The sequence below is a fragment of the Bos mutus genome, chromosome 23, assembly GCF_027580195.1.
Source record: "Bos mutus isolate GX-2022 chromosome 23, NWIPB_WYAK_1.1, whole genome shotgun sequence".
Lineage (NCBI taxonomy): Eukaryota > Metazoa > Chordata > Mammalia > Artiodactyla > Bovidae > Bos > Bos mutus.
Window position 1 is genome coordinate 39,907,463 of NC_091639.1, and position 19,955 is coordinate 39,927,417.

Below are 19,955 nucleotides of genomic sequence, written 5' to 3' on the forward strand. Positions count from 1 at the left end.
ATCACAGCAGATGGTGACTGCAGCCATGAAATTAAAAGACGCTTACTCCTTGGAAGAAAAGTTATGACCAACCTAGATAGCATATTCAAAAGCAGAGACATTGCTTTGCCAACAAAGGTCCGTCTAGTCAAGGCTATGGTTTTTCCAGTGGTCATGTATGGATGTGAGAGTTGGACTATGAAGAAGGCTGAGCGCCGAAGAATTGATGCTTTTGAACTGTGGTGTTGGAGAAGACTCTTGAGAGTTCCTTGGACTGCAAGGAGATCCAACCAGTCCATTCTGAAGGAGATCAGCCCTGGGATTTCTTTGGAAGGAATGATGCTAAAGCTGAAACTCCAGTACTTTGGCCACCTCATGTGAAGAGTTGACTCATTGGAAAAGACTCTGATGCTGGGAGGGATTGGGGGCAGGAGGAGAAGGGGACGAGAGAGGATGAGATGGCTGGATGGCATCACTGACTCGATGTACGTGAGTCTGAGTGAACTCTGGGAGTTGGTGATGGACAGGGAGGCCTGGCGTGCTACGATTCATGGGGTCGCAAAGAGTCGGACACGACTGAGCGACCGAACTGAACTGAACAAGTTGAAGTGTATGATAAATGTAAAGTGCTAACTGAAATGTAAAGGGACAAATACACATAACACAAGATTTAAAGCCAACTATAAATATGCAAAATAGAGATTTTAATTAGCACAGAAAATTCTTGTTCAAAATTACTGTCTGCTCTAAACACAGCAGCCTGCAGAATCATTTGAGCCTCAGTCTTCGTTTACGCTATTTTAATGTGCATTTGAATGCGTTTAGGAAGTGCAGGTACTGTGTTGCATAACACTGAGCCTACGATATACCAGTTTTCTCAAAGTATTTAAATTTGCACACTCTGCAACTGTCAGTGAAGATGTTTGACCTCCTGTGCAAATTCCAAAATGACTTTGGAAAACACTGAAATAACCACAGTCTTAAAAGAGCACTAATTTTTTTCTCAGTGATACATACATCATAAAAAGATAACAATGAAACATTTCCCAAAAGATATCCTTTAGGTTCATCATTATATTTTCACGGATTCTCTGGGATTGAAAACACTTCAGAAGTGAACCCCCCCAATTTTCATCCTTTTACAGACATTAACTGGGACACAAAGAGGCAAAGTGACCTGTCCAAGGTCTTATAGCCAACTGTTAAACTGGTTCCAAAAGTGTCTTTAACTTATTTCCCCAACAAGATTGTGATTTCATCAGGGAAAAGACCAGTGTTTCTGATTATCCTGAGCCCTGTTCTAACACTCAACACACAGTACTGAGATTTGCCCCTGACAGGTGAACTAAGATCTTGTTTATAAAGAATCATGACCCAAATCACACAGTGTTGTATTGCAGTTATATCTCAATAAAGCTGGAAATTAATAAGTAAATAGAACCTAGCTCCCGTTAAGTAGAAAGAATACATTCCTGCTTGGTGTTTGTTGAATGAATGAAGAAATAAATGCAACTTCTGTTCAATGGGTATGCTTGTAGTCAATGGGCCTTCAAAAGGATAAAAGAGCCAACAGGCCCTACAATGGATAAAACTTAACCTCTCAAAGACACAAGCCTTATATGCTTGTTGACACAGGGAAAACAGGCTCGTAATCCAATTTCATATGCCTGAGAGAGGCAAAATACAGCATTAGCCCAGGTCAACAAATCAATTCCTTTCTTAAAAAAAGAAAAAAGTCAATCCTCATCACACCTAACATTTTGAGCTGGAGCTCAATCCTGATTCAAATGTTTTCCAAGTATATTATTAATACTTTAGCAATTTTTCCACACGTAGAATATAAAAAAATCATCATTCCTAGGGCAGTGAGAATATACTGTAACATATTATAATGGTATGACATTATACATTTGTCTAAATCCATAGAACGTACAATACTAAGAGTGACTCCTACAATAAACTATGAACTCTGGGTAATTATGATGCGTCAAATAGCTTCATTCTTGGTAAAAAAAAAAAAAAATATATATATATATACATATATCATTCTCGTTGAATGATGTTGATAATGGGGAAAGCTCTCAATTTTGTGGTAAACTTAAAGCTGCTCTAAAAAATTAATTCCTCAAAAAAGTAAAAATTAATTAATGTAAAGAAAAAAAAAAAGCAGTTGCAATATTCTCTTCTCCAAGCACAGTCTACAGCAGGACTCAACAACTTGCAACACACATGCCCCTGCCGGGGTAGCACCCAGTAAGGAGGCTTTATAGTAATGTCAAGCAGGGCTCAGGAAGCACAGATGTTCTTAGTTATTATCTTTTTTTCCCTTCCTTTGCTCGAGTCTCAAACTTTCATCAGCAGGATCAAGGTTAATGTGGGTGGGAGTTCTTGCACTTAGACCAGATTCCCCTTTTCTCACCGTCTACTCTCAGTCATATCACATTCCTTAAACTAACCTCAAGTGGTGGGAAATTTTTTGTTACCTTTCCTCCTTCTCTATTTAATATTCTACATTTCTTTTCCCCTTTCATTAGACAGAACACACAAGCTCAAACATAGTATATCTCCCCCACCTGCCAAGCTTGCTCTCTGGGAAATGGGCACTTGGCCTAGGATAAGGGAAGGAGAAACTGAACTCAGGATGGGTGGAGTTAAGTTCATCCCTGGCGTCAACAGAGAGTAGAGGCTGTGGAAGGGCAGCCAGGGTCTGCAATTTCTCACAACAGTCATCCTTTCCAGAAATACCAAAATTTCAATAGGACAAAACATGTAACTCTGAATTCGAGGTGTTCCTTCTCTTGTATGGTATAGCCTATCTGTGAATTGGGGACCAGAGGGAGGTATGCTAATTCAGATTTCGGGAAAGGAACAACAGAGAACTCACACAGGAGCAACTCCCACAACACCTTCTGGAATCTATTGTGCACTCACACATGTGCAACCTGGGCATGTGAGAGCACTACTGCCCCATGTGAGGGCACTCTTGCCAGTGCAGTCAGGAGCCACTAAGTAAACGCTCCCATCTGAGCCGCATTCCATACAGCTTTCTACAAGACCTTGGTAATTTTCATCCCAGTTGCCCACAATGGTGACCAACTTAATAACGTATTCTCATAGCAGCTTTCTCTCCTTCCCTGTTTCATTTTCCCTAGACCCTGACTACTGGTTCCCAAGAATCTCAGGCCCTGCTTTCCAGGTGTTCCAGGCTAAGGCAACAGAGATGGTCACAAAACTGGGGCAATCAGCACTATCTTTCAGCTGTCTAAACTCGTGACGCTGGCCCCTTGTCCCTGAACAGAAATCCAATACTTCAAAGATCAGCATGTATTTCCCATAGGATAAAAGAAATGGAAGAAACCATATGGAACGGGGCTCCACTACATTTCCTGATGTAAACATACCCTTTTAAAAGCTAGGACAGACAATTTGAGAATAAAAATCATGCTAAAAACTCCCTATACTCTTCTCCATGGAACTCTTGCCAGAACCCACCACTGTCTCTCCAAATAGGGAACAACGTGCCTGAGATGGTGAAAATACGAATATATACCACCCAAATGCACTCTTCTGTATCCATCCCCCATCCCCCAGAAGAGTTGGGTGACAGGAATAAAGAATCTAAATCTAATACTGCAAAGTGGTTCAAGAGTAAAAATGGGCTGGTAATCGTCAAACTCTAGCTGAGAAGGCAAACACAGAAGATTTACTCACACATCATTGAATTCCTCCAGAGACCTTGCAGGTGTGAAAACATCCAACAGACCAATTACCTGTGAGAAAACATAAAAATCAAACAGCAAATAAATATTGAACTTATCCACCATTTATTTTAATAGGAAATAATTCCTATTAAATCCTGCTCCTAGTTCAGTAACGTCACATCCTCATATACTTAATGACTCCAATTCATGTTTTACCCAAATTATACTTTTGCCTCTTATTTGTCAAACATCACTTTTCATAATAAACCATTAAAATCTTCATGTCTTTAGAATTTAGTCACGTATAGCCATTAGCTTATCAGGAAGCAAAAAGATTTAGGACTCAACTTACACAGGCACTAGTAGTTTAACGATTAACAGAAAAAAGTTGTGCTTTTACAACTGTTGCTATAGTATCATTTTTCTTTTTAAAATAGTATTATTCAATGAAAATTACTATATAATCTTCAAAACTGACATTTTAAAGCCCCAATATATCCTCTCAGTATATTCTTGGTACTATTCTTATAACATTCTAAATATTAAGATCATTTTTTTATTTTTTAAAAATTTATTTATTGGGACTTCCCTGATGGTCCAGTGGTTAAGAATCTGCCTTTCAATGCAGGGACTTGGGTTCATTCCCTGCTTGGGGAACTAAGATTCCATGTGCTATGGGGCAACCGAGCCCTGGAGCCACAGCAAAAGATCCTGCATGCCTCAGTGAAGATCCTGCCTCAACTAAGGCCCAATGCAGCCAAATAAATAAATATATATATTTTAAATTAATGTATTTACTTTGGCTGCCCTGGGTCTTCATTGCTGCAGGTGGGCTTTCTCCAGCTGCAGCAAGCGGGGGCTACTCTTCAGCAGTACCTGGGCTTCTCCCTGCAGCGGATTCTCCTGTTGCAGACCAACAAGAAGCCCTCGAGCCCTCAGGCTGCAGCAGCTGTGGCTCGCAGGCTGCAGATTGAGGACTCAGAAGTTGTGATGCATGTGCGTTGTTGCCTCGAGGCATGTGGAATCTTCCCTGCTCAGGGATGAAACCCATGTCCTCTGCATCAGCAGCCAGATTCTTAACTACTGGAGCACCAGGGGAAGTCCCAAGGTAATTCCCTTAATCAGTATCAGGTATTTAGATCAGACTATAAAAATGGAAGGAAAAAAAAAGCTAACTTTACACAAAGAAAAAACAAAGAGCTACTTAATACTCAGTAACCCACTGTCTTGGAGCAGTTTTTCTGCTCATGGATTTATGCTGATTAATCCGCTAGAGATGGAACAGGCTACCCACCCCAGTATTCTTGGGATTCCCTGGTAGCTCAGCAGGTGAAGAATCCGCCTGCAATGCAGGAGACCTGGGTTCGATCCCTGTGTTGGGAAGATCCCCTGGAGAAGGGAACGGCTACCCACTCCGGTATTCTGGCCTGGAGAATTCCATGGACTATATAGTCCATGGGGTCACAAAGAGTTGGACACGACTGAGTGACTTTCACTCATTCAATCCACACTTACCATACCCCTCTTCCCCAGTTCCTCCTGAAACCCAGACGACTCATTTCTACAAAGCTAGGCACTAAGAAGGCAAGCAAGACACACAATTCATGTGTAATATGCCCAGCAAGATTTAAGAGTATCTGGAAGTGAAACAAACAAAAGCTAAATGGCCTTCATGAAAACTGACCCATAACAGCTCTAAAAGTAAAATATGCTAACACTCAAAATATTATCATGAAAAAGAGCCTTCTAATCAGAAAGTTATGCCATTCAACCAAATACCAATTTTTAAAACTAATTTCAATTACAAACTGAACCCAAAAGGGAAACAAACCAAAAAATTGCCCTGGAAAGCCTTTGCATCTTTTTCCAAAGGAAAGATGGTTATCAATCATCTTCTTATTCAGACAACCGTATATAAGAAAACCAAAATTATCTACAATAGTACTATCCATTATCACTAATATTTTGAGATACTTCGATTTTTCTGATGTACATAAATTAAACTGGAGTAATACTATGTATAATTTTATACCCTGCCTTGTCATTTAACATATGACTATTCTCACGTCCTCAATTGTTTTTCAATCGGGTTTCCCTGGTGGCTCAGTGATAAAGAACCCACCTGCCAATGCCAGAAACATGGGTTTGATCCTTGATCCAGCACGATCCCACATACTGTGGAACAACTAAAACCATCAATTGTTCAATACTCAGCCGTCTTTATGGTCCAACTCTCACACTCGTTGTGGGCTTTCCTGGTGGTTCAGTGGTAAAGAATCCGACCTCCTATGCAGGAGATGCAGGTTCGATTCCTGGGTCAGGAAGATCTCCTGGAGAAGGAAATGGCAACCTACTCCAGTATTCTTGCCCAGGAAATCCCATGGACAGAGGAGCCTGACGGGCTGCAGTCTATGGGGTTATAAAAGAGTCAGACAAAACTTAGCAACTAGACTCACACCCTTACAGGACTTCAGGAAAAATCATAGCTTTGACGATACAAACCTTTGTCTGCAAAGTTATATCTCTGCTTTTTAATATGCTGTCTAGCTTTGTCTAATGAGCAAGTGTCTTTTAATTTCATGGCTGCAGTCACCATCTGCAGTGATTTTGGAGCCCAAGAAAATAAAATCTGACATTTTTTCCATAACTATTTGCCATGAAGTGATGGGACTAGATGCCATGACCTTGGTTTTTTGAAAGCTGAGTTTTAAGCCAGCTTTTTCACTCTCCTCTTTCACCCTAATCAAGGGGCTCTTTAGTTCCTCTTCGTTTTGTGTCATTAGAGTGGTGTATCATTTGCATATCTGAGGTTGTTGATATTTCTCCTGGCAATCTTGATTTCAGCTTGTGATTCATCCAGTCTGGCATTTCACATGATGTACTCTGCATATAAGTTAAATAAGCAGGGTAACAATATACAGCCTTGACGTACTCCTATCCCAATTTTGAACCAGTCTGTTGCTCCATGTCCAGTTCTAACTGTTGCTTCTTGACCTGCATATAGGTTTCTCAGAAAACAGGTAAGGTGGTTTAGTACTCCCATTTCTTTAAGAATTTTCCAGAGCTTGTTGTGATCCACAAAGTCAAAGGCTTTAGTGTAGTCAATGAAGCAGATGTTTTTCTGGAATTCCCTTGCTTTTCTATGATCCAATGGCTGTTGGTAACTTGATCTCTGGTTCCTCTTCCTTTTCTAAATCCAGCTTGTACATCTGGAAGTTCTTGATTCATATACTGCTGAAGCCTACTTGAAGGATTTTGAACATTACTTTGCCAGTATGTGAAATGAGCACAATTGTACAGTAGTTTGAGCATTCTTTGGCATTGCCCTTCTTTTGGATTGTATGAAAACTGACCTTTTCCAGTCCTGTGGCCACTGTTGAGTTTTCCAAATTTGTTGGCATACTCAGTGCAGCACTTTAACAGCATCATCTTTTAGGATTTTAAATAGCTCAGCTGGGATTCCATCACCTCCACTAGTTTTGTTCGTACTAATGTTTCCCAAGGCCCACCTGACTTCAAGCCCAGGATGTCCGGGTCTAGGTGAGTGACCACACCATCGTGGTTATCCATCATTAAGACCTTTTTTTAATAGTTCTTCTGTGTATTCTTGCCACCTCTTTTTAATCTCTTCTGCTTCTGGTAGGTCCTTACCATTTCTTTTACTGTGCTCATCTTTCTGTGAAATGTTCATCATATTTATGGAGTATTAATCATAAGAAAACACTATAAAACAAAAGTTTCCCAGCATTAAAGTAGATCAGGGGAACATTCCATAATCAATTCATTTCTCATTTTTTAAATGGAAATTTGCTTGTAATTCAAGTTATATTTTAGTACCCTTTCTGCCACTATATGCTTTCAGACACTTTAAAAAGTAACTTAGGAATTAAATACTTTAAAAAGACATTTATAATGCAAATAATCAGCAAATATCTCTGATGACAGAGATATCTGAATCACTGTTCTATAATGACCCAAAAATTAACAGACAGAAGTTATACATCTTTATTAAACTGACACAACTCAAAAATCACTTTAACTCAGTCACCAAAGACAATTATTTAATGTATTTAACACAAAACACAAAAACCACTTGTTCTATCACAGTAAGATTAAATCTAAGACTCTCAAATAAAATTTATAATAGGATTCCCTAAATCATTTTTAAATTTTAAAATGCACAGATCTCCAGGCCCTTAACCAGGCAATAACAACTTAGCAAAAGGATGCAGCCAGCAGGCTGCTTCCCTTTAATCTGCCTTAGACCAAGTGTTAATGAGATCAAGGTCAAAAGTTCAGTCAGGAACGGGCCAGGTTAAGTTTGTCGCAAATAACTCTTAACAGTCACAGAGGACATCCCCTAGCTCTTGTAAATCCAAATGAAAATTGTGTATGTCATTCATTATCCGGAGAAGGCAATGGCACCCCACTCCAGTACTCTTGCCTGGAAAATCCCATGGATGGAGGAGCCTGGTAGGCTGCAGTCCATGGGGTCATTAAGAGTTGGACACCACTGAGCGACTTCACTTTCACGTTTCATGCATTGGAGAAGGAAATGGCAACCCACTCCAGTGTTCTTGCCTGGAGAATCCCAGGGACGGGGGAGCCTGGTGGGCTGCTGTCTATGGGGTCACACAGAGACGGACACGACTGAAGTGACTTAGCAGCAGCATTCATTATCACTAATAGTATAAATAACTTAAGATAAACTATGAATTGTAAGTCAGAGGCATTTTTGTGTAAAAGATCACTTGTATTACCTGGCACCTAAAAATTCTATTTGGTAGCAATACTTAAATTTTTCAAGAGTTTTAAGTTGCTGTTGCTGCTGCTGTCGTTGGAAGCCTAACAGTAAGCTAAAGCTTGGGACAGTGGCCCAGAACAGTTATTTTTTAAAAATGAAAGAAAAAGGAAGAAGATGATAAAGGAATTCCTCTTAAAATCCTCAATTAAACTTGTAATTGCATCTCACCACCGTGGCCTCTTCGTTTCTACAAACACTGCTGCTGCTGCTGCTGCTGCTGCTGCTAAGTCGCTTCAGTCATGTCCAACTCTGTGCGACCCCACAGACCGCAGCCCACCAGGCTCTCCTGTCCCTGGGATTCTCCAGGCAAGAACACTGGAGTGGGTTGCCATTTCCTTCTCCAGTCTACAAACACAGAATGGGCCAAATGTAACCAGCCCAATATCATATAAGACACATTTCAAAGGATCTCAGAACAGAAAATTAAAATAGAAAATACTAAATAAGGTTGTTTTAGTGATCATTAGAAAAGCCAAGGCATGGATTCAGATAACCCAAAATAATTTTTTGCCATAAACACTGGCTTAAAATGACCATGAAATAAAGCAGAACAATAAATTATAGTGCTGGTAATCTTCTAAAACTAGACGTTCTTAAATTAGCATAGGCAACAGCAGTGGGATCCTGGGGCCTCTTGGAGGTGCTTTGGGGTTCCATAAATGTTTGGCTTGCATTCCATTTTCAAAGTATTCTTTATATTTAAAAAGCTATGACAGTGTTTCTGTCACATTTATTAACGTGTAATGAAAAACAACATGCATAATCAACTGTGTTAAAAACCATATGTAAACCCATCAGTTAAGCTGCCAGGCCACCTTGATTTTATGCAGACTTCGGAATGAAGCTTCTCCAGCCAGCTCTTTCCACATATTTCAACTTCTTATAAACATGTCACTGATTAGGAAGGCTGCAGCTCTGCACTGAACTTTTTAAAAATTCAAGTTTGCACATGAATGCTCATATAAAATTACACCGAGGAAAGGAAGCTGTCTGTGGAAAAGGGGACTTTCTCAATAGTATGCAATTAAAACATGAAAATAAATAAGAAGAATCCATAATCCAACTCCAAATTTAAGTCACCATGCTCTCAATTTAGGAGAAATCTGCATTGTGAAACAAATGTATTTTGATACATTTTTCTTACTCTGAAGACAAAAATATTCAATAATTGAAACAGAAAAAAGTCTGAATAGCCAGGTAATTTCTAGATTGTGATTTTTTTTCTACACAGTAACCATCAATCGGGTCAAATGATTCTAAAATCTCTAAGGCCATTGTTTCTATAATGCTACAAATTTTACAATTCCTTTCATACAGCAATCACATAAATCTTTTTAAACTTGATTTTGAAATGGAAAATAAGTGTCCTCAGTCAATTGTTTTTTTTCCACTTTCCTCTAATAATCCAATTGCATTCATTTATTTATGCTATTAGGATTTATAAACCCTCCTATGCAGGATGGCATTGTTTTCAAATTTCCAAACTGACAGCAAAGAAAACATTATATTTAACTTAAACAATGTCTGTGTCACATTTATTAAAATACCTGAATCTGGAAAGGCCGTCTTTTGAAGATTCAGAGGAAAAATTATAATATTAAATTATCTAGAAAATAATACCTATTTAGTGAACCTAAGGCACTCTTCCTCAAACTTCTCCACTGAAAACACCCACAACACCACAAAATACCATGGATTCCCATACTCTGATAATACAGTCTTAAGTAAAACAAGAATACAAAACTTCTTTGTAGTACTTTCTCTTTAAAATCCTTGTGAATTTTGCTTTATCTCATAATACTCATTTTTATTTAAAAAAATTTTTTATAGGCTTTCCCTGTAAAAAGCTTTAAGTAATACCCAAACTCCAGGAAGATGTACCAATTTCATCCCAAGTCTTTCAGTAGCTACGTGACATAATGCAGTGGCCTCTAACACCCCAGTACAAGGATGGTCCAAAGTTTAATGTACTCTAATGCATTTCCATTTGTAGTAATTAAAACACAACTCTTCTAGTCTATTAAACAGCAGAATTTATTCTGCCTTGAATTAATAACTTACATTTTCATGCTTCATATGTTTAAGTAACCGCAGTTCTCTGTAGGTTCTTTTGGCATGAATAATGGACTGAAATGGTCTGGATAGCTTCTTCACTGCGACACGTAACCCAGTTTTTGTGTCAAAAGCAGCACTAAGGAAAAAAAACAAAAAATTCATCATTAAATGTTCTCTAAATATATCAAAATTAGTATTTATAAGGCTATTTGATTTCTAAATTAAATGGGCTTATAATAAAATACAAAATAACTATGAAAATAAAACTTAAAATGACCTATAATCCCACTATGCAAAGTAATGTTAATCATTTTTGGTGTTTCCTTGTTTTTTTTTTTTCTATGCATCTAAATCAAGGATCAGCAGACTTTTTCCGTGAAGGGCTAGAGAGTATTTTAAACTTTGTGAGGCATAGGGTCTCTGTCTCAACAACTCAACTCCATGGTTGGAACTGGAAAGCAGCCGATAATAAATTTTTAAATGGATGTGGCTGTGTCCCAATAACACAAAAATAGGCAGCCACCTGATCTAGATGAGCCAACAGATTGGGACAAAGAGCTGGATTCCGTCCATCTCCTTGGCCGAGGCCTCACTGTCTCTTTGCCACCAAATGCTGCCTGATCAGAGAGAGACCTTGGAAACCACCATGTTTTCAGGACAGTGAGTTGGCATAAAAATTTCTTTATGAAATACAAAGTATTTGTCACTTTCTAGAAGCTTAGGTAACAGTCGGGAATAAGTTAACATATCTCTGACCTCAGGGAATAGGGGGAGAGAGGAAGAGCAGAATAATAAAATAAATTTCAAATGGTGATGAATGCTATGATTAAAACAGAATAACGGGATAAAGAGTAACAGAAAGCTGGTGGAGCTAGGCTACATTAGCTATGATGTTGGAGGAAGTACATTTGAGCTGAGGGAAGCGAATGATAAGTAGCAACCGTGTAAAGATACAGGGGAAAAGAGCCTCAAGCAGAAAAATATTATTAACATTTACTGAGTCTTTATTATCATTCCCCCCATTTACAGATAAGGAAACTGAAGCACAGAGAGGTTAAACAACTTGCCCACAATCACAAATCTAGAAAGTAACAGTGCAGGAAGTCTGGACTCAGAGCTCACACTAACCACCTCACGCTAACCACCACTTTGCTACGCTGCCTCTCAGAAGAGCAAAGTCATGCTGGAGTGACAGGAGAAACAGCCTGTGGCAGGCAGAGCATAGGGAGTATGGGGAGCTTGGAAAAGAGTAAGGTCAGAGATACAGGCAAAGGCTAGACCACACAGGACAGCTACAGCAAGAAACATGTGTGTATTTTAATTATTTTTGGAGACTGTACAGGCTAATTCCATCATGTCTCACTCTCCTATTTATCTTAATCTTTAATCCGCACATTCAAGACTTTCTGATTATCTATTCTCACCAAACTCTCTATGTAATGGCTCCAGAAGTTCCCCTCCCTTTACTCCCAAATGCTTACACTATGTCCCTGCCTTTCAATTCCCAGTGTGTAATAAACTCCAGTAGATCTTCAACTTCTGAACTTTTCCTCCATCTCCTTGCTTTAACTGGAGCTAGGCTGTCCCTTGAAGGCACTGCTCCTCTGACAGACATGCCTTAGAGTGGACTCTCTCGTATCCCAGGTGTCTCACGGCTAGCAGGTGGGGTAGGTGTTCTCCTTGCCAGCTGTTTCCACTTCCAGACCATAATTTTCCCCTTGATTTACAAAAGCTCCTGCTCACCACCATCCTTCCCTCTCGGTTGCTGTTATCCACTGACTTGGAATTTTCCATCACTCACCGAAAAGTTAGTTCCTATCTCAAAGTCTCTCTCCCCTCCCAACTTTTGTCATCATTCTTGGCAACTTCAGCATCCAGGTGGAGGGTACAGGCAACTTCCTGGCCTCTCGGTTTCCTGGCCTCTCCAGGAAACTCCACCCTGTCCAAGGTCATCCGAACTCCACCTCCACGGTCACACCCTGGGCCTCTATCACCACCAAAAGCTGCCTGCCTACAAAATGGTGAATGATATCTCAAACTTCCTATGCCTTTTACTTTGCTCCTATTAGCTTATTTGTATCCTGACTACAAGAATTCATTGACTGTTTCTACCCTTCAGCCCTCCCGTCTTCATTTCCCTTCTTGCCTGCCTTAGACTATGTTCTCTTATAAAACTCCCTACCCGGTCTGATATACTCACCCAGATAGACTCTAACTTTGGATGATCTTAACTATTTATTCTCCTTGTTGAGAATCCAAAAACTGTGGTTGGAGAAAAAAGAATGCACAATCATACAGAATGGTTTCGTTCTTAATTTCTGATCTTAATCCCAAATAAGGTTCCCAATGCGGCCACTTTTTTTTACTAAGTCCATTTTCTACTCAAACTCCATCTGACACTCTCTCTCTCCCCTCAAACCTCCACTTACCCTCCTCCCTCAGGAGCTGCTCTTGTCTTCATTGAGAAAACAGAAAACATCAGAAGAGACCTCCACCTGTCTACCAGTAAATCTACCTACACACCCTTCTACACTGGGACCCATCTCTGCTTTTTCTCGTTCTGTGACTAAGGACACCCTCCCTTTCTTACAAAATCCAAGACCTCAATACACGCCTTGGTGCCATCCTCCTCATATTCTCAAGGAATTCACTCCTTTGTCCCCTTTTTCTCTTTATTCTCATCTTCACCTGGATCATTCTCATCAGTTAAGTATGTGCTAGTTATTTTTCATCCTCAACAAACAAAAAGTTTCCCTTGAAACCTCCCCATTACAGTTAAAATTCCCTAGCGGTTCTCAAAGTGTGATTTCTAAACCAGCAGTATCAGTGTCACCCAGGAACTTATAAAAAATGCAAATGCTCAGGTGACATCCGAGAACTACTGAGTCAGAAACTCTGAACCCTATTTTGTATCAAGCTGACCACATAATTCTAACACACAGTGAACTCTGAGGACCACTAATCTATACCTCTGGTACTCCATGGACCAGCAGCATTGCATTATCTGGCGGGTCTTTAGAAATGAAGATTCTCAGGCCCCAAAGTAGACGAGATCTCCAAGTAATTCACACACATCTTATGGTTTGCGAAGCACTACTTCCTCTGCTTCCATTCTTTCCTCAATCCACCCAACTGAAACCTCTCTTCTCAGGTCGTTAATGACCTCTATTACCAAACGGCCACTTTTCTGGATTAGCAACTGACATGGTTAACACTTTTCCTTTCTCTAAACAATGCCAACCTATGGTTCCTGTCAGCACATTCTATTGGTTTTTTCTTTATAGTATTTATTTATTAATTTTTAAATATTTATGTTTTATCTATCTGGCTACTCCAGGTCTTAGTTGGGGCACCTGGGATCTTTAGTTGTGGCATAAGAACTCTTAGTTATGGGATGTGGGATCTAGTTCCCTGACCAGGGATCAAACAGGCCCCCCTGCACTGGAAGTGTGAAGCCTCAGCCACTGGACCGGTCGCTCTCCTGGTCTTCCCTGACTTCCACAGTAGCACCTCTGTATGGTTCCTCTACTCAAACTCTGAATGCTGGGGTTCTTTAGGACACAGCACCAGGCCCTCTTCTGTGTTCTCCTGGGGGTTCTCATCTACACCCATGACTTTAAATTAAATGCCATCTACATATTGAAAATTCCCAAATCTGTTTCCCACTGAAATCTCTTCCCAGAACCTGACTACCTTCCTGGACAACTGAAATTTAGCCAAGTTCAGAACACCCAGAACTGTTCTTCTCCCTGCCTCCTTTATCTCAAACAAACAGACTTTCCATTCAGTTGCTCAAGCTAGACATTTAAAGTGTCATCCTTTATTTCTCCTTTTCCTCCAGCCTCCTGGCCCCAACCAAATCCATCAGAAGGTCTTGTGGTTTCCACCTCCAAGATACATCTCAAATTCAACTGCTCTTCATTTTCGGTGCTTCCATCCTAGTCCAGGTCACACACACCAGCAGTTTGTCTTCCAATACTCATCTCCCTGCCTCCTGTTTTATTCCCTTCTAAAGTACTCTCCAGCTTCCCAGGTGGCTCAGTGGTTAAAAAAAAAAAATTCACCTTCTAATGCAGGAGACACAAGAGGCGTGCCTTTGATCCCTGGGTCTGGAAGATCCCTTGGAGAAGGAAAAGGCAACCCACTCCAGTATTCTTGCCCGGGAAGTCCCATGGACTGAGGAGCCTGGCGGGCTACGGTCCACCGGGTTGCAGTCAGACACAACTGAGCATGACACACATGATGTACTCTCCACCCGACCCCCACCTAATACAATCTTTAAAAATATAAATTAGATGACACCACTCCCCTGCTTTGAATCCTTCAAGGGATTTCCTGGGCATATAAAACGCACATTTCCTGTCACAACCTACGAGGCTCAGGCACCTGACCACCAACAACCACTCCGGCCTGTTCCTATGCAACTCCTTCCTTCCCCTCACCATGTTCTGAACATGCTGACTCCCTTCAGTTCCTTAAACCCCTCACACAAGCTGTCCCTGGGCCCTGAGATGCTCTTCTCCTCCACTTTCAACTCTACGACCCGCCCCCGCCACAGCCGAATCCTTATCCTTCAAGCCCTGCCTTAAATGTGTCTAAGAGACGTTTCTAAGAGTCATCATAACTCCTCCAGCAGTCATGCTCTGTCACAACAGCCTCCTTGTTTCCTTCCTTACCCTACGTGAAGGGACAGGGGTCCTTTCTTCTCCCGCTCCCCTTGTTCCTACAAAGCCAGCAAACAGGACCTTCTTCCCTCTTGGAAGTACCAACTAAGTTACACTCCTCTCGGAAGCCCTCTCAGGTGCTCCTGAGACTGGGAAAATGGCCACTGCTCCTGTGTGACCCGTCCTCCTCAGCTCTCCACCTCAAAGTCTTGCCTGCCTACCTGCAGGCTGAGAGCTTTCTCCCTCTCCTCTGCTGAGCAGCCTGTTGGTGCCTCCAGGAGCAAGCAATGCCACAGGTTTCGAGCTGACCTGCCTGTGCCTGAGTGTGCAAATTCAATGCACTGGGAAGAAAGAAGACACCTATTTGAGCTGCCTGTCCAGATCATTCTCTGTATCAGCTGTTCAATAATAAAGTACATATTTTTATCTCTATTTGTATCTCTATTTGACTTCTGTATCTATTCAGCAAAAAGAAGGCTAGGGTTAATCAGTACCCTGCAAACTTCAATAATCACAATTTATTACTGTATGTTTATCTACCATCCAACAGAGAAGTTAAATAAGGACTGGGGCTTTGGTATTAAGACTACCTGAATTTTAATTCCAGTTCTGCCAGTTAGAAGCTATATAACCTTGAGGAAGTTAATTAAATTCTCTCAGCCTCATATATAAAATGAGGATAATATTTACATCTCATCTGTGGGGTGTTTTGTTAGGATTAAATGTGATAACTTTTGTAATAGGCTTAGAAAAGGGCCTGGTCCATGGTAAAGTTCAAATATTAAACATGATGTTTGTCTTTTCCACTCATCATAAGCACCTTGCAGGCAGAAAGGGTCTTCTGTTTTATTCAGTTCTATATTACATAAGCCTTAGAGTAATCCCTGGCTCATAGTCCAGTCTGAATAAATGCTTAATGAAAATATAAAATGAAATATAAAATAAAAAACTTCATCATTTGGTCCTCAATTCTTATAAGTTCAATAGCATTCAACAAGAAATTGATATTAATGTTAAAAGCTTACATTTGTATTGTTTATTACTGCTAGGAACCGGTTTTAACTTTTACATGAATGAACACTTGCATCACAACTTTGTAAGAAGACATTATTATTCTTTCCATTTTACAGATGAGAGGCTGACTAAAGTGCCTGCACAGACAGAAAATGGCAGAGCTGGGATTCAAATCCACGTGTGAGTTTCAAGCATGAACTCTTTGGCCACTATACCATAACAGAAAAGCAAGTTCAACTTAACTAACAGTTCAGTTCACTTAAAATATATTCTAATTGTACGGACTCTGTTTCTTTTCTAAAATGTGTCCTACTATTATTAATTGCATCTCATATGGAAAAAGTTTTCCCAGTGATCTTACATTGAACTTAGAATAATATTAATGAAAAGTATTTCATAAGAAATAACTTTTACTCGATATACATTATTTTTTTTGTTGTTGTTGGCAAAGTAATGTCTCTGCTTTTTAATATGCTATCTAGGTTGGTCATAATTTTTTCTTTTTTTTTAATATTTATTTATTTATTATTTTTTTTTCCAACTACAATTTTATTTTTAAACTTTACAAAATTGTATTAGTTTTGCCAAATATCAAAATGAATCCGCCACAGGTATACATATGTTCCCCATCCTGAACCCTCCTCCCTCCTCCCTCCCCATACCATCCCTCTGGGTCGTCCTAGTGCACTAGCCCCAAGCATCCAGTATCATGCATTGAACCTGGACTGGCAACTCGTTTCATACATGATATTTTACATGTTTCAATGCCATTCTCCCAAATCTTCCCACCCTCTCCCTCTCCCACAGAGTTCAAAGGACTGTTCTATACATCAGTGTCTCTTTTGCTGTCTCGTACACAGGGTTATTGTTACCATCTTTCTAAATTCCATATATATGCGTTAGTAGGGGAAGTTTTTAATCTCTATAAGTTATACTACTTCCTGAGACTCTAAAACACTAGTCAGTGATGTGGTATCTCATAATTACCAAAATATCACTTCCTAGGTATTTACTGAAATTTCTCCTTCATGAGATTTTTTGTGGATACAAAAGAAACATTAAGCATAGTATACATAGTACACATTGATATGACAGAACTTAACCAGCTAACTACTGGGATGATGAAACAGACAGGAAAGCAAAGAATGCCCAATAATATAGCGTAACTATTATACTTTTTAAAAAGTGGGGTTTAAAAATATATAAGTTGGGTTTAAAAATATAAATATGTAACAAAAATAAAAACAAACAATAAAAACATAAATATGTAAATTGGATTCAAAATACATAAATGTTCATTGCAGCTTGTTCGTAAGAACAAAACTACAAACTACCATAATATCCAATACAGGTGAGTTTATAAACTGTGGTATATATTACAGGTACCATACACTGTAGCCATTAACAAGACTCTTGTTATACTGATGATGGGAAAGAGAACAAGTTTTAGAAGTAAAGGACTATCCCATCTGTAGGGGAAAAATGTAACTCATTCAGGTATATACACATAAGCAGAGAAGCAGTGTCTAATTTACTCAAGATTTTAACACTTTTACTTTTTAATATATATTTTTCTATCCTCTTTTTAAAAAAATGAGCTTGTATCTTTTAATAAGGCTGTTACTAAAGTTAGAAGCATAAGTCATCTGTGCTTTTCTGTTACCCTAAAACAAATAAAAAGAGGCAAGCTTTCTAAATTTCATAAAATCACTACTGACAACCATATTTCCTTCAAATGATACTTATAGGGCTATCCTCAAAGTATGCAAACAAGTTTTACCCTCCTTATCTAAGCCATAACCATTTTCCATTTTACCAATCATTTACCATAATTTCAAAAATATGTGAACCACAATCTACTCATTTCTTATTGATGGGCATTATAGCTATTTGGAGAAGGAAATGGCAACCCACTCCAGTGTTCTTGCCTTGAGAATCCCAGGGATGGGGGAGCCTGATGGGCTGCCGTCTATGGGGTCGCACAGAGTCGGACACGACTGAAGCGATTTAGCAGCAGCATAGCTATTTCATTGGAGAAGGGGATGGCACCTCACTCCAACACTCTTGCCTGGAGAATCCCAGGGAGAGGGGAGCCTGGTGGGCTGCCGTCTATGGGGTCGCACAGAGTCAGACACGACTGAAGTGACTTAGCAGCAGCAGCACAGCTGTTTCATACACACTAACAATATAAACACTACTACACTACAATAGACATCTTCACTCACATTGCTTCTTCCGTAACTGCATGATTTTCTTAGAACAGACTAAAAATTTTTACTTCAAAGAACATATACTCCCACCTTTTAAAACATATTTTACCTACAAAAGAGAACAAACAGGAATTCTTCAGAGAAACTGGTCTCAGATTATTAGTTAGTAATCCCATGGCCAAAGCTGCTAAAGCAAATACATGTTCCATCCCTTCCTTCATCTCTTTAAGCATTTAATTTGCTCTGACCTAACCTGTTCTATCACTAATCAAAGCAATATTCAAAGAAAGAGGAAACCACATTTTTCATCCTAAATTGAACACTGTAATTACCCAAAGAAGAAATTCCTAATAATTTTTTAAAATCACCTGATAAAAATCAATTGAATATTCAGAGAAGAAGAAATCCAAATTATTGAATAGCTGATCATGCCAATATTATCTGGGAAATATTTCATTTAATCCTTATAACTTTGTGAGATCATTTACTTCCAAAATAAGAAACTAATGGTCATAAATATTAACAACTCACCGAAGGGTATATAATTCATTTGCAGTGGGATTCAAATTCAGATCTAATTTCAATGCTCACTATTTTTTCCAGGATGCCAAGCTTTCTGAGATAAGGATAACCCCAGCTACTGGCTTTGCCTTTATCATTATACTTACTTGTATTATAGTTGGGAAGGTTCCTCTTAATCACATTTTAAAAACTGTAACTACAAATAAAACCATGTTTTCATGAACAACATCATAAAATGGAATTATCTTTATGAAGATCAGGTTCTCCAAACTAAAATCCAGGACACATTGCTCAATAAGTTTTCCCCCCAATTGTAAAGTCATAAAGTCCTAAAATTAATTCACACTTTATAAAAAAGGCATTGCTACAGTAAAAAAAAGTTAAAGGGAGAAATATAAAATAAATTACAAACTGTTATTATATTGTGAAAATGTCATTGTCACTTATCTACTGTTGACTATGAATCTACTGCTTAAGATGCAATAATATTCATTAAATAAAATTAAATGTTTTGTTATCCATTCATACTAGCCTCCCCCTCCCTGGAAAAAAAATTGGCTTACTAGATTCTTAATATCCTAATTTTTTTAAATTTCTAAATTTACTTACATATACCCTGTTTTATTTTACAAGGGATTTAAAGTAGCCTAGAATGATATATATACAATTTGACATAGGAGTACATGATTAGGGGAAAATAAACAAGATAAATAAGAAATAATGTATGGGTGAAGTTAGTGCAAATGCTTATAATGAAGTCCTTTCTAAATACCCGTTAGAGGTGGGCCCCAAATTTGGCTCTGAGCCCACTAAAGCCATCACAACGAGAATACAACCAGTTAAAACATGAATTATAGGAACCATATAATAAAAACAATTCAGGTACTTGGAGAACTGAGGAGAGGCATAATTATTCCTGTAATAAAACCAGAGAAGAGTTCCTCCTGTGTATGTTTATGAAGGAGACACTGTATAATGCGGTAACAATGTCCTAATCAACATCCTT

At 39.1% G+C, this 19,955-nt stretch overlaps 1 protein-coding gene across 2 annotated transcripts in view; it reads right to left on the reverse strand.

Annotated features, from left to right (window-relative positions):
* Window positions 1-19,955, reverse strand: part of MAPK14 (mitogen-activated protein kinase 14) — a 76,156-nt gene that overhangs the window by 38,316 nt on the left and 17,885 nt on the right. For both annotated transcript variants that reach the window (XM_005890507.3, XM_005890506.3), the window contains exons 2-3: window positions 10,546-10,675; window positions 3,691-3,749 (exon numbers count right to left, since the gene is read on the reverse strand). In XM_005890507.3, the coding sequence (XP_005890569.1) occupies window positions 3,691-3,749; window positions 10,546-10,675 (189 nt within the window). The remainder of the gene's footprint in view (window positions 1-3,690; window positions 3,750-10,545; window positions 10,676-19,955) is intronic.